Raw genomic sequence first — 14,342 nt, 5'->3', positions numbered from 1 at the left:
TTTCCCTTTTGTATTTATAGAAGATAGAACATTACAGCACAGAACAGGCCCCTCAGCCCACGATGTTGTGCCGACCACTGATCCTCATGTATGCACCCTTAAATTTCTGTGACCATATGCATGTCCAGTAGTCCCTTAAATGTCCCCAATGACCCTGCCTCCACAACTGCTGCTGGCAACGCATACCATGCTCTCTTAACTCTGTGTAAAGCACCCGCCTCTGACATCCCCTCTATACTTTCCTACAACCAGCTTAAAACTATGACCCCTCGTGTTAGTCATTTCTGCCCTGGAAAATAGTGTCTGGCTATCGACTCTATCTATGCCTCTCATTATCTTGTATCCCTCAATTAGGTCCCCTCTTCTCCTCCTTTTCTCCAATGAAAAAAGTCCGAGCTCAGTCAACCTCTCCTCATAAGAGAAGCCCTCCAGTCCAGGCAGCATCCTGGTAAACCTCCTCTGAACCCTCTCCAAAGCATTCACATCTTTCCTATAATAGGGCGACCAGAACTGGACGCAGTATTCCAAGTGCGGTCTAACCAAAGTTTTATAGAGCTGCAACAAGATCTCACGGCTCTTAAACTCAATCCCCCTGTTAATGAAAGCCAAAACACCATATGCTTTCTTCACAACCCTGTCCACTTGGGTGGCCATTTTAAGGGATCTATGTACCTGCACCCCAAGATCCCTCTGTTCCTCCACACTGCCAAGAATCCTATCCTTAATCCTGTACTCAGCTTTCAAATTCGACCTTCCAAAATGCATCACCTCGCATTTATCCAGGTTGAACTCCATCTGCCACCTCTCAGCCCATCTCTGCATCCTGTCAATGTCCCGCTGCAGCGTACAACAGCCCTCTATACTGTCAACGACACCTCCAACCTTTGTGTCATCTGCAAACTTCAATCCCCTCATCCAAGTCATTAATAAAAATTACAAACAATAGAGGCCCAAGGACAGAGCCCTGTGGAACACCACTCACCACAGACTTCCAGACAGAATATTTTCCTTTATTACCACTCGCTGTCTTCTGTTGGTCAGCCAATTCTGTATCCAGACAGCTATGTTCCCCTGACCTTCTGAATGAGCCTACCATGGGGAACCTTTTCCAGCAACACATTTTCAGCTTTGATCTCCAGCATCTGCAGTCCTCACTTTCTCCTCAAACCTAATCAAATGCCTTGCTGAAGTCCATATACACCACATCCACAGCTTGACCCTCATCAACTTTTCTAGTCACATCCTCAAAGAACTTGATAAGGTTTGTGAGGCATGACCTGCCCCTCACAAAGCTGTGTTGACTGCATTTAATCAAGCCATGCTCTTCCAAATGGTCATAAATCCTATCCCTCAGAATCCTTTCTAACACCTTGCAGACGACAGACGTGAGACTTACTGGTCTGTAATTGCTGGGAATTTCCCTATTTCCTTTCTTGAAGAGAGGAATTACATTTGCCTCTCTCCAGTCCTCAGGTACGACTCCAGTGGAGAGCGAGGATGAAAAGATCTTCGTAAGTGGCGAAGCAATTACATTTCTCGTTTCCCAAAGCAGCCGAGGACAAATCTGGTCTGGGTCTGGGCCTGGTCTTAATGTTTGACAAAATTTTCAGCATATCAGCTTCCTCTATCTATCCATTTCAGCATGCGCACCTGCTCTTCAAAGGTTTCATTCACTACAAAGTTCGTCTCTTTCATAAAGACAGAAGCAAAAAACTCATTTAGGGCTTCCACCTACCTCCTCAGACTCCACATTCAAATTCCCTATGCTATCCCTGATCGGGCCTACTCTTTCTTTGACCATTCTCTTATTCCTCACATAAGTGTAAAATGCCTTTGTGTTCTCCCTAATCCGTTCTGCCAAGCCTTTCTCATGCCCTCTCCTGGCTCTCCTCAGACCATTTTTAAGCTCCTTCCTCACCTGCCTGTAATCCTGTAGAGCTGAGCTTGACCCTAGCTTCCTCCACCTTATGTAAGCTACCTTTTTCCTTTTGACGAGAAGCTCCACCGCTCTCCTCATCCAAGGTTCCTTTATCTTACCCTTTCTTGCCTGTCTCCAGCATCTGCAGACCTCACTTTCTCCTCCTGTCTCAGAGGGACATATTTATTCATCACTTTGCAACAACTGTTCCTTAAACAGTCTCCACATGTCTATAGTGCCTTTACCATGGAACAATTGCTCCCAATCCATTTTTCCTAACTCATGTCTGATTGCATTATAGTTTCCTCTTCCCCAATTAAATATCTTCCCATTTTGCCTAATCCTCTCCTCCTCCATAGCTATGTAGAATGTGAGGCAGTTGTGGTCACTATCACCAAAATGCTCTACCACCACAAGATATGATACCTGCCCCGGCTCGTTTCCGAGCACTAAGTCTAGAATGGCATCTCCCCTCATCGGCCTGTCAACGTACTGAGTTAGGAAACCCTCCTGAACACACCTTACAAAAACAGCTCCATTCAAATCTTCTGCTCGAAGGAGATTCCAATCAATATTGGGAAAGTTAAAGTCACCCATTACAACAACCCTACTACATCCACACTTTTCCAAAATCTGCCGAGCTATGCTTTCTTCCATCTCCCTGCTGCGATTGGGGGGCCTGTAGTAAACCCCTCAAGAGGTGACTGCTCCCTTGCTGTTCCGAATTTCCACCCATACTGACTTGGTAAGCAGATCCTCCTCAACAATGGAAGCTTCTGTAGCTGTGATACCCTCTCTGATTAGTAGTGCTACACCCCCTCTTCTTTTTTCCCCCCTCCCTATTCATTTTAAATGCTCTAAATCTTGGAACATCCAGCAACCATTCCTGCCCCTGAGAAACCCATGTCTCTGTTATGGCCACAACATCATAGCACCAGGTACTGATCCAATGGTCTTTAACTTCCATCATCAGCCACGGTCACCCCTGCCTCCCCTTAGGATCTTTCTTCCTTTTTGGAATGAACTGATCCTACAACTTCTGCATTATACCCAGAAATACCTGCCATTGCTGTTCCACTGCCATCCCTGCTAGGGTATTGAACCATTGAACTTTGGCCAGCTCCTCCCTCATAGCTGCATAGTTCCCCTTATTCAACTGAAATATTGTCACTTCCGATTCTACCCTCTCCCTTTAAAACTACAGATTAAAGCTTATTGTGTTGTGGTCGCTACCTCCTAATGGCTCCTTTATTTCGAGGTCCCTGATCAAATCCGGTTCGTTGCACAATACCAGATCCAGAATTGCCATCTCCCTGGTAGGTTCCAGCACAAGCTGTTCTAAGAATCCATCTCGGAGGCACTCCACAAACTCCCTTTCTTGGGGTCCAGTACCATCCTGATTCTCCCAGTCTACCTGCATGTTAAAATCCCCCATAATAACTGTAGTAATATCTTTGCGACAGGCCAATTTCAGCACCTTATTCAACTTAGACACTACATCCAGGCTACTGTTTGGGGGCCTGTAGATAACTCCCATGAGGGTCCTTCTACCCTTAGAATTTTTCAGCTTTATCCACACTGACTCGACATCCCCTGATTCTACGTCCCACTGCGCAAGGGACTGAATATCATTACCAACAAGGCCACTCCACCCTCTCTGCCAGTCAGTCTGTCCTTACGATAGCACTTGAAGCCACATCTCAGTTATCCCCACAACACCGTAACTGCCAATTTCCAAGTGAGCCTCAAGTTCATCCACCTTATTTCTAATGTTTCGTGCATTCATACATAATATTTTTAATTTGTTTCTCCCCTTACCCTACCTATCAACCCCTATTTCACTTGACCTTATGGCATGATCCTTTTTTGAGTTTTCTGTTCCATTGATTCCGTTGTCTTTCTTGACTTCTAACTTTCCCTTTAACTTCCTTCTGAAACTTCCAGTTTGTCCCCTCCCCCCGCTATTTAGTTTAAATGCAGCTGTGTTGCAGTGGCAAACCTACCTGCCAGAATGCTAGTGCCCCCACCTATTAAGGTGCAACCCGTCCCTCTTGTATAATTTATCCTTACCGCTAAACATACCCCAGTGATCCAAGAATTTAAATCCTTGCTTCCTGCACCAGTTCCCCAACCACACATTCAAGTCCATTATCTCCCTGTTCCTGTCCTCTCCAGCCCGAGGAACTGGAAGCAAACCAGAGATAAACACCCTGGATGACCTGCTTTTCAGCTTTCTTCTGAGTTCTCTGAAGTCCTGCTGTAGAATGTCCCTCCTCTTCTTCCTGACGTCATTTGTGCTGACATGCACCACCACATCTGGCTCTTCACCTTCAGTCTTGAGGATTTCCTGCACTCTGCGATGTCCTTAATCCTGGCACTAGGAAGGCAGCGCACCATCCTCAAATCCCACCTGTTGCCGCAGAAACCCCTTTCAGTCCCTCTCACCATGGAGTCCCCTATTACCACGGCTCTATGTGATGTCTGACTGCTCGGCTCTGCCAATTTCTGATTGGCAGACCTGACCGCGCCTCGGACTGGCAATGACGTCTGTCTCTACGGTTTCCTAATGTGGCAGAGTTAACTACATTGGCAGGCAAGGCGTTCAACGCCCTCAGCAGAAACTGCCTCCGATTTCTGTCTTAAATCTATCACCCGTCAATATGCCCTCTTGTACGGGCTGACGTCATCATCCGAGGAAAAAGACTTTCACTGTCTACCCTATCTAATCCTCTTGTATGTCTTTGTCTTTATCAAATCCCCTCTGAGCCGCTTTCTTTCCAATGAGAACAGACCCAAGCTTCACAGCTTTTCCTCATAAGACCTTCCCTCCAGACCAGACAACATCCTGGTAAATCTCTTCTGCACCTTTTCTTAAGCATCCACATCCTTCCTGTAATGGGGCAACCAGAACTGTACACAATATTCCAAGTGCGACTGCACTAGAGTTTTGTACAGCACGACATTACAGCTCTAGAACTCAATCCCTCTACCAATGAAACCTAACACACTGTTTGCCTTCTTAACAGCACTATCAGCCTGGGTGGCAACTTTCAGGGATAGAACATAGAACATTACAGCGCAGTACAGGCCCTTCAGCCATCGATGTTGCGCCGCCCTGTCATACTCATCTGAAGCCCATCCCACCTACACTATTCCATGTACGTCCATTTGCCTGTCTAATGACGACTTAAATGCACTTAAACTTGGCGAATCTACTACTGATGCAGGCAAAGCATTCCATACCCTTACTACTCTCTGAGTAAAGAAACTACCTCTGACATCTGTCTTCCACCTATCCCCCCTCACTTTAAAGTTATGTCCCCTCGTGTTTGCCGTTCCCGTACTTGGAAAAAGGCTCTCCCGGTCCACCCTCTCTAACCCTCTGATTATCTTATATGTCTCTATTAAGTCACCTCTCAACCTTCTTCTCTCTAATGAGAACAGCCTCGAGGCCCTCAGCCTTTCCTCATAAGGCATTCCTTCCATACCAGGCAACATCCCAGTAAATCTCCTCTGCACCCTTTCCAAGGCTTCCACATCCTTCTTATAATGCGGTGACCAGAACTGTACACAATACTCCAAGTGTGGCCGTACCAGAGCTTTGTACAGCTGCAGCATAACCTCCTGGTTCCGGAACTCAATCCCTCTATTAATAAAGGCCAAAACACTGTATGCCTTCTTAACAACCCTGTCAATCTGGGTGGCAACTTTCAGGGATCTGTGTACATGGACACCGAGATCACTCTGCTCATCTGCACTCCCAAGATTCTTACCATTAGCCCAGTACTTTGCATTCCGATTACTCGTCCAAAGTGAATCACCTCACACTTGTCCACATTAAACTCCATTTGCCACCTCTCAGCCCAGCTCTGCATCCTATCTATGTCTCTCTGCAACCTACTACATCCTTTGTCACTATCCACAACTCCACCGACGTTCGTGTCGTCTGCAAATTTACTAACCCACCCTTCTAAGCCCTCATCCAGGTCATTTATAAAAATGACGAACAGCAGTGGACCCAACACCGACCCTTGCGGTATGCCGCTAGTAATGGGACACCAAGATGAACATGTTCCGTCAACAGCAACCCTCTGTTTTCTTTCAGCAAGCCAATTACTGATCCAAACTGCTATGTTTCCCACAATCCCATTCCTCTGCATTTTGTATAATAGCCTACTGTGGGGAACCTTATCGAACGCCTTGCTGAAATCCATATACACCACATCAACCGGTTTGGTCACTTTGTCAAAAAACTCAATAAGATTCATTAGGCACGACCTACCCTTCACAAAACCGTGCTGAATGTTCCTGATGAGATTATTCTTTTCTAGATGGTTATAAATCCTATTTCTTATAATTTTTTCCAACACTTTACCAACAATTGAAGTGAGACTCACTGGTCTGTAATTACCAGGGTTGTCTCTACTACCCTTTTTGAACAAGGGAACCACATTTGCTATCCTCCACTCCTCAGGCACTATTCCTGTAGACAATGATGATTTGAAGGTCAATGCCAAAGGCTCAGCAATCTCTTCCCTTGCTTCCCAGAGGATCCTCTGATAGATCCCATCTGGCCTAGGGGACTTGTCTATTTTCACACTCTGCTGGATTTCTAATACCTCTTTCCTTGTGAACCTTCATCTCTTCTAGTCTAGATCTAAGTATCTCTGTATCTTCCTCGCCAACATTTTCATATAGTATTCATACGGATCTATGTACATGGACTCCAAGATCTGTCTGCACATCCACACTACCAAGAATCTTGTCATTGTCATTGACCCAGTATTCTGCCTTCCTGTTATTCTTCCCAAAGTGAATCACCTCTTATTTATCTGCATTGAACGCCATTTGCCACCTCTCAGCCCAATTATGCAGTTTATCCAATTCCCCCTGCAACCTGCAACATTATTCCACACTGTCCACTACTCCACTGACTTTCGTGTCCTCTGCAAACTTACTAACCCATCCACCTATGCCTGCATCCATGTCATTTATAAAAATGATAAACAGCAGTGGTCCCAAAACAGATCCTTGTGGCACATCACACATAACCGGATTCCAGGCTGAATATTTTCCATCAATCACCACTCACTGCCTTCTTACAGAAAGCCAGTTTCTAATCCAAAGTGCTAAACCACTCAGTCCCATGTCTCTGCATTTTTTCCAACAGCCCACCATGTGGAACCTTATCAAATGCCTTACTGAAGTCTGTGTATACCACGTCAACTGCCCTACCCTCATCCACATACTTGGTCACCTTCTCAAAAAACTCAGAGGTTTGTGAGACACAACCTGCCCTTGCTGAAACCATGTTGACTATCTCCAATCAAATTGTTGCTTGCGAAATGATTATAAATCCTATCTCTCCTAATCCTTTCCAAAACCTATCCTACAACAGACGTAAGGCTCACTGGTCTATAATTACCTGGGTCATCTCTACTGCCCTTCATGAAAAGGGCACATCATTTGTAATCCTGTCGACAATGACGACTCAAAGATCAAAGTCAAAGGCTCCAATACCTCCTGCCTTGCTTCCCAGAGAATCCTCGGATCAATCCCACCCCGTCCAGGGAACTTGTCTACTTTCACTCCTTCTAGAATTGATAATCCTTCCTTACTAACCTCTATCCTTTCTAGTCTAATATGTGTATCTCATTTTTCTCCTCTACAATATTCTCCTTTTCCTGAATGAAAACCGATGAGAAATATTTGTTTAGCACCTCTCTGATCTCCACAGGGTCCACACACAACTTCGCATTTCTGTCTTTGACTGGGCCTATTCCGACCCTAGTCATCCTTTATTCCTCACATACCTATAGAAAGTTTTAGGGTTCGCTTTTATTCTACCTGCTAAAGACTCCTCATGTCCTCTCTTTGCTCTTCTTATAACTGTCTCTTTAAATAATTCCTAGCTAATCTGTAGCTCTCCATCTCCTCATCTGAACCATCTCGTCTCATTGTCACATAAGCCTCCTCCTCCTGCTTAACAAGAGATACAATCTCTGTAGTAAACCACGGTTCCCTTAGCTTCTCACTTCCTCCCTGCCTGACAGGGACATACCTATCAAAGACATGTAATATCTGTTCCTTAAACGAGCTCCACATTTCAATTGTCCCCATCCTCTGCTTTTTGCTACCCCATTCTATGTTTCTCAAGTCTTGCCTAATCACATTATAATTGCCCTTGCCCCATTGTTAACTCTTGCCCTGTGGCAATGTACCTATCCCTTTCTATCGTTAAACTAAACGTAACTGAATTATGCTCAGTCTCTCCAAGTTACTCACCTACCACTAAATTAAACATCTGGCCTGGTTCATTACCAAGCATCAGATCCAGTGTGGCCTCCCCTCTAGTCGGCCCTTCGACAAACTGTGTCAGGAAACCCTCCACACATTGGACAAAAACTCATCCATCGGGCATACTAGAATTATAGCATTTCCAGCCAATGTTGGGGATGTTAAATCCCTCATAATGACCACCCTGTTCCTTTCACTCCTACCCAGAATTGTTTTGCCAATCCTCTCCTCTCCTGTTTGTAACTTCAGTCCATACTACCTCAGTAGACGAGTCCCCGTCAAAAGATCTTTCAACCGTTATGTTGTCCTTGACTAACAAGGCCACACCTCCCTCTTTTATCGCCTTCCCTGTTCTTAATGAAAGATCTAAGCTCTGGAACCTGCAATGTCCATTCCTGACCCCGAATTATCTTGAAATTGTGTAGATTTTGCCCTGCCCATTATTGGTATTACTTGGCTGCTGTTTTCTGGTGCTGCTTTTTCACTGCAATTGTAGAAGTTTGGAGGGTGCCAGTATTGCAAAGAAAGAAAAAGGGAAATCTTCACAACATAAGACACATGGGCATTGTTTTATAAAATTTGCATGTACAAATAAATAGGACCACATTTATTTGGTTTTGAGCGTTGTTGCTTTTTGGATTTCTCTCTAAACACTTTGGCTGTGTCTGAAAGTTGGTTTCATGGATGTTAAAAAAATCCTTTATCCTCTCAGTCATCCTAATGACCTTTTTTTTGTTCGAGAGAGAAATCTCACCATAGGGACCTTCCATTACATCCTGGTTCATTCCTCCGTCTATCCTCTTGCTTCCTTGCTTCCCCACTGGCATCTTCCTGTGCAATCTGAAAAAGTGTCATAGTTGCCATTCAGCTGTTCTGTACTCCGAGTCTAAAGACCCATACACACTTTTCCAGGTGAAAGTGTTTCACTTGTACCTCTGTCAATCTAATCTATTGCATTTAATACTCTCAATTTGGTCTCCTTTACATGAGTGAGACCAAATGTAAACTAGGTCACTGTGTTTTGTAAAACACCTCTGCTCTATAATTAGGAATGTTGCTTCCCATTTCAATAAGCCATCTTGTGGCACGGTTATGGTTGGTAATAATAGTTTTGACCAATGCTTACCAAGCACCACCCCTCGCAAAAAATGAGCAATCCATGCATATGTCTTCTAGCTGCTTTATGGCACGAATCCATTGCTACATTCTGTTTTAAGATATAGCAAGACTATTGATCTAATCATTTTCACAGTGGTGTGTCATTGTGGTAAATCTATCAAGTATCTGATTTTGGAAGATTTGGATGATGTCAGGCCATAAGAAAACAAAAAAGCAATGAAATTCGTTTCTAGAAGAACAAAACTGGAAAGCAGACAAATGAATGTTAATCTTGTGTGGAGTATTACTTAATCTACAGAATGTGAACAGTTCTGATCTCCATAACAACATTAAATAAAAGTGAGAAATAATATTGACATAGTAGCAATTTTGCACTCATTTTAGGAAATAGGTAACTGGTTCGGGGTTTTCAACAGACAGCGACTTAATGGATGGCTTACTGTAGGTTTTCAAGATTGAAGTGGACTGATTGGCTAAACATAGGGAGGAGCTGAAAATGTGTTGCTGGAAAAGCGCAGCAACATTTCCAGCAACACATTTTCAGCTCTGATCTCCAGCATCTGCAGTCCTCACTTTCTCCTTAAACATAGGGAGGAGAAAAGATGGTGATGACTAAGGGCCATAAATATGGGATTCACTAATAAATCTAATTGGGAAAATCAAAAGAAACATTTTTTACCCAGCGAGTATGTAGCCATACACAAACCAAAATGAAAATAAATTCTCTGACGTTTGTTGAAGTTACTAAAGCTGATTTTAGTGTTACTGTTCTTATGAAAATTTTTTTAAGAATGTAAGCAACCTCTTGTAAACTTAGATAACTTTCCAATACTTGAACATTTTGTCAGTGTATTCTCTTTTTAACTTTTGAATTTAATATTCTGTTGTTTTTAGGATTATGTTAACTGTGCTGAGGTTTGGATAGAGTATACATGCAAGCATTTCTCAGTAAGTAGAATTTCATACTTTTCAGATTCAAAAACATAAAACTACCTTTTTTTAAAAATACTAATAGTGTATCATCTAATTTGACAGAAACGAGAAGTTAATACTGTGTTATCAGATGTCATTAAGCATTTAACTCCAGATCGAGCTTTTGAAGATGCTTACCCACAGGTAATGTGCCACAGTTTTGGGAAAACAAAGTAGGGTGTAACCCTGTCCTCTTTCTCCTCATTCCCCATGATTTGGATTGTCTTATTTTCTCATAATTGATGTGCTTAAGTCTTGCTATTTCCACAATACCCATTTTATTCTACACATGTAAGGAAAACATGGTTGAAATAAAAACCGCTGAAATTGTTAGATTTGCTAGAATTTAGGGTGGCACAGTGGCTCAGTAGTTAGCACTGCTGCCTCACAGCACTAGGGTCCCAGCTTCGATTGCAGCCTTCGGCAACTGTGCAAACTCCACATGGACGTCCTCCCTGTGTCTTTGTGGTGCTCTGGTTCCTCCCCAAGTTGAAAGGTGTTTAGATTAGGTGAATTGAACATGCCAAAATGCCTGTAATATCCAGGGATATGAGGCTAGATGGATTAGCCATTGAAAATGCAGGATTACAGAGATAGAAATGGGGGTGTTGGGTATGGGTGCGATGCTTGAGTCTAGGTGGTTTACTGTTCACCTGGTCAGTGTGGCTTCAATGCACCGAATGGCCTGCTTCCACACTCTAGAGATTTGGTGATAGATGAACCTCAGTAAGCTTGTGATTATATTTTGATTTAAAACTTCTAAAACTTATAAACTTTGTTCTTGAGGGTATTCACATCCTCAAATTCTTTTCAGTTCATAGAATAAAAGTTGAAGTGATGTTGACAAACAAAATGTCACTTTTATCAAGAAATCTGTTCTGTAATGAATGACTTAGTCCCACAGAGGTCAAAAGGAGAGAAAAGGAAAGAGATGAGAAAGAAAGGTGAAGATAATGAGATAGGACAAAAGTCAGTATAAAGTTAGAGGTCCAAAAGTAAGGGAGAAGATTTGAGAGAAACAGCATTAACAGAAATAAGTCAACTGTATGCCTCTAAGTTTTTTTTTACACCCTGTGATCTGTGCATCCTTGCTGACTGTGATCAGCCTGTACTACTTTAAACAAAGCTTTCATTGTGCTTCAGTACATGTGTAAATAAATCAATCAGTCAGGTGGTCAGTCCATGGTCTTGACTGTTTAGAGTCAGAGAGATGTACAGGATGAAAACAGATCCTTCACTCGTCCATGCCAACTAGCTAACCTAAAGAAATTTAATCCTATTTTCCAGCATTTGGCCCATGTCCCTCTAAACTCTTCCTATTTATATACCCATCCAGATACCTTTTAAAGGCTATAATTGTACCAGCCTCCTCCACTTCCTCTGGCAGCTCATTCCATACACGTACCACCCTCTATGGAAGAAGTTGCCCCTTCGGTCCCTTTTTAAATCTTTCCCCTTTCATTTCAAATAGTTACACACCTTGAGCTTAGTTCTTCCTCCTTCATCTTTGATTTCCAACATCTGCTTTGCTTCAAAGCCAGCTTTGTTTTGGTGAAGCAGGGCTCACCACTCTGGGCAGTCCAGTATACACTCTCCCCAGCTCTTCAGGTTGGATTGGTTCTACTTCATGTGTGATTTCAAGATTTCTTGAAACATTTCTGCTGGCTGCCTTATGAGTTGATGGTATTTCCTTTAGCTGGAGGGTGACCGTAATTAAATATGTGTCTGTGTAATCCTCAGCCTTGGGAACACATTGCTGTGCCTCTGGCTGACACTCCAAAACCTGGCACTTCCTACATATGTGGTCACCCAGACTACCAGGAGTGTCTTGAGATTTCCCTCAAAGTACAGGTCAGATACACACCGGAGTTTGATCCCCTGCCATACCTTGAATTAGTCTTTGAACCTACTTCCATTATGTTAATTTTACTCTCCCTTTTCCTACTTCAGCTTACTTACATTACTTAAATTTTACTGTATTGCTGCTGATTTTCACTTTGTTTCTGTTGCTGCTTTATGCACTTTTCTAAATCCTTGTTGTTAACTAAGTCCCTAACAACATTTTCTAACCAGCCAATGAACTTGTACACTTTGTAATGTCATTCTTGTTTCTTCAACAAGAAATGACTGCCTCTCACTCTCTTCCTGGACTAACTCATTGTAGGGCATTCTTTCCAGATAATCAATTTGCAATGCTGACTGCAGGGCACACTCTCTTGCCAGACTGTTTCATCCTGATGCTGACTGCAGGGCATTCTGAATTCTCGATCTGTCCGAGAACAGAAACATCCTCTCAGCATCTATCCTTGCTAAACCCCTTCGAATCTTTGTTTCACGAAGATCTAACCAGTATTCTTTCAATGCTATTTGTGACATCCTTACTTTTGTACTTTAATACCTTTAACTTGACCTGTCACTTTCAATGTTTTGTACCTGTGAACTCCAGATCTCTCCCTTCCTGCATACTTATGAAAATTTTGCGGTTTGTTACAATGCCTCTCCCCATTCTTCTGCCCTAATATTTCACTTCACATGCACTCACTTTGCCTGTATGTTTTCAATTAATATTACATTTTTGTCTTAAAATTCATCCAAATGTGTATCTGGTATGTAATGAATAAACATTAGACTTAAAATATTGTTTGTCATTAGAGTTTTGTACATCCCTTTGCTCATTTTATTGATGTTTCTTTTCAGCTTCAATCAATTATAGCAAAAGTACTAGATCAGTTTCATGACTTTGCGGTTCTATTTTCAATGGTAAGTTGTTGGTTCTTAATTGTTATTGGAAATATTGCATCCTGTGTTCTGAATTGCAGCAATTCTTTCTCTAACCACATTGAGTTAAAAACAAAATGTTATTCTTTTTCCCCATCCTTTTGTTTAAAAAAAAATTCACGATGGGTTGTCTTATGCCAAATGGACTGCAATAGTTCAGAAATGCTGATCACCATGACCTTCCAAAGGGTAGCTAGGGATGGGTAATGCACGTGGACCCAGCTGGCACCACCCATATCCCATGGATGAATAAAACTGAGATTAATAAGATAAGCAACTAATTTGAATGTGAAGATTATTAATCTTAAAGTCTGTTTTGTTCAAATGATTTGGTCAAGTTCCAAGAGTTTTGAAGGACAATTGAAACTCCTCTTGTCTAATTTCCATGTTTTTTTAAAACTTATGTTCCATTGAGGAGTTTGCCAAATTTGTCTGAAATTGGACAGAAACAAAGTGTAAATTTTAGATATTTTCTCATCAGCCTGTTCAGAGGAGTTATTACAAATCTCTGGAGCACAGCAGCTTTGAGCCTTGCCCTTCTGGTTCAGAGGTAGGAGCACTACCATTGCACCACAGGATCCCTAATGTATTCATTTTATTATAAATCACAGGGTTGTTCATGTATGGATGCTATAATGAAAGCATATGATTCTTTACTGTATGTTATAGTAACCAGCCCTTTCATCAACAAAACCTTGACTGTTAATAAATAGTTTTGTGCCTGAGGCCAAAGATGTGTGTTAGAAAGTGCCATGCAACTGTTGCAGTTAAAAACCCCTGTAAAAATGAATAAATGACCGAATAGATTTAAGCAAATACTGTGGATATAGGAAATCTGAAATAAAATCAAAGTGCTGAAGAAACTCAATAGATCTGGTAGCATCTGAGAGAAACAGTCAAGATTTTGAGTCCAATATGAACTTCATTGTTCCAAAGAACTTAAAATATTAACTGTTTCTCTCCTACAGATGCTAGAGATATGCTGAGTTTCTCCAGTATATCTATTTTTAATTCGCACATCATCCCATCTAAGTTATCACAATAGAATCCCTCCAGTGCGAGAAGAAGCCATTTGGCCTACCAAGTCTGCACTGACTGTCCAAAGAGTATCTCACCCAGGTCCACTTCCGAATCCTGTCCCCGTAACTCCACATTTCCCATGGCTAATCCACTTAGTTTACACATTCCTGGACACTACAGGGCAATTTAGCACGACCAATCTATCTAACCTGCACATCTTTGCACTGTGGGAGGAAAC

General features: G+C 42.4%; 1 protein-coding gene across 2 annotated transcripts in view; it reads left to right on the top strand.

Annotated features, from left to right (window-relative positions):
• vps35l (VPS35 endosomal protein sorting factor like) overlaps window positions 1-14,342 on the top strand; it is a 155,363-nt gene that overhangs the window by 69,743 nt on the left and 71,278 nt on the right. For both annotated transcript variants that reach the window (XM_043712168.2, XM_087997581.1), the window contains exons 18-20: window positions 10,229-10,282; window positions 10,370-10,450; window positions 13,004-13,066. In XM_043712168.2, the coding sequence (XP_043568103.1) occupies window positions 10,229-10,282; window positions 10,370-10,450; window positions 13,004-13,066 (198 nt within the window). The remainder of the gene's footprint in view (window positions 1-10,228; window positions 10,283-10,369; window positions 10,451-13,003; window positions 13,067-14,342) is intronic.

Source organism: Chiloscyllium plagiosum, unplaced genomic scaffold, assembly GCF_037043375.1.
Source record: "Chiloscyllium plagiosum isolate Xiang-an unplaced genomic scaffold, Cpla_swu_hap1 HiC_scaffold_20, whole genome shotgun sequence".
Lineage (NCBI taxonomy): Eukaryota > Metazoa > Chordata > Chondrichthyes > Orectolobiformes > Hemiscylliidae > Chiloscyllium > Chiloscyllium plagiosum.
This window is presented reverse-complemented; position numbering and strand designations above follow the sequence as displayed.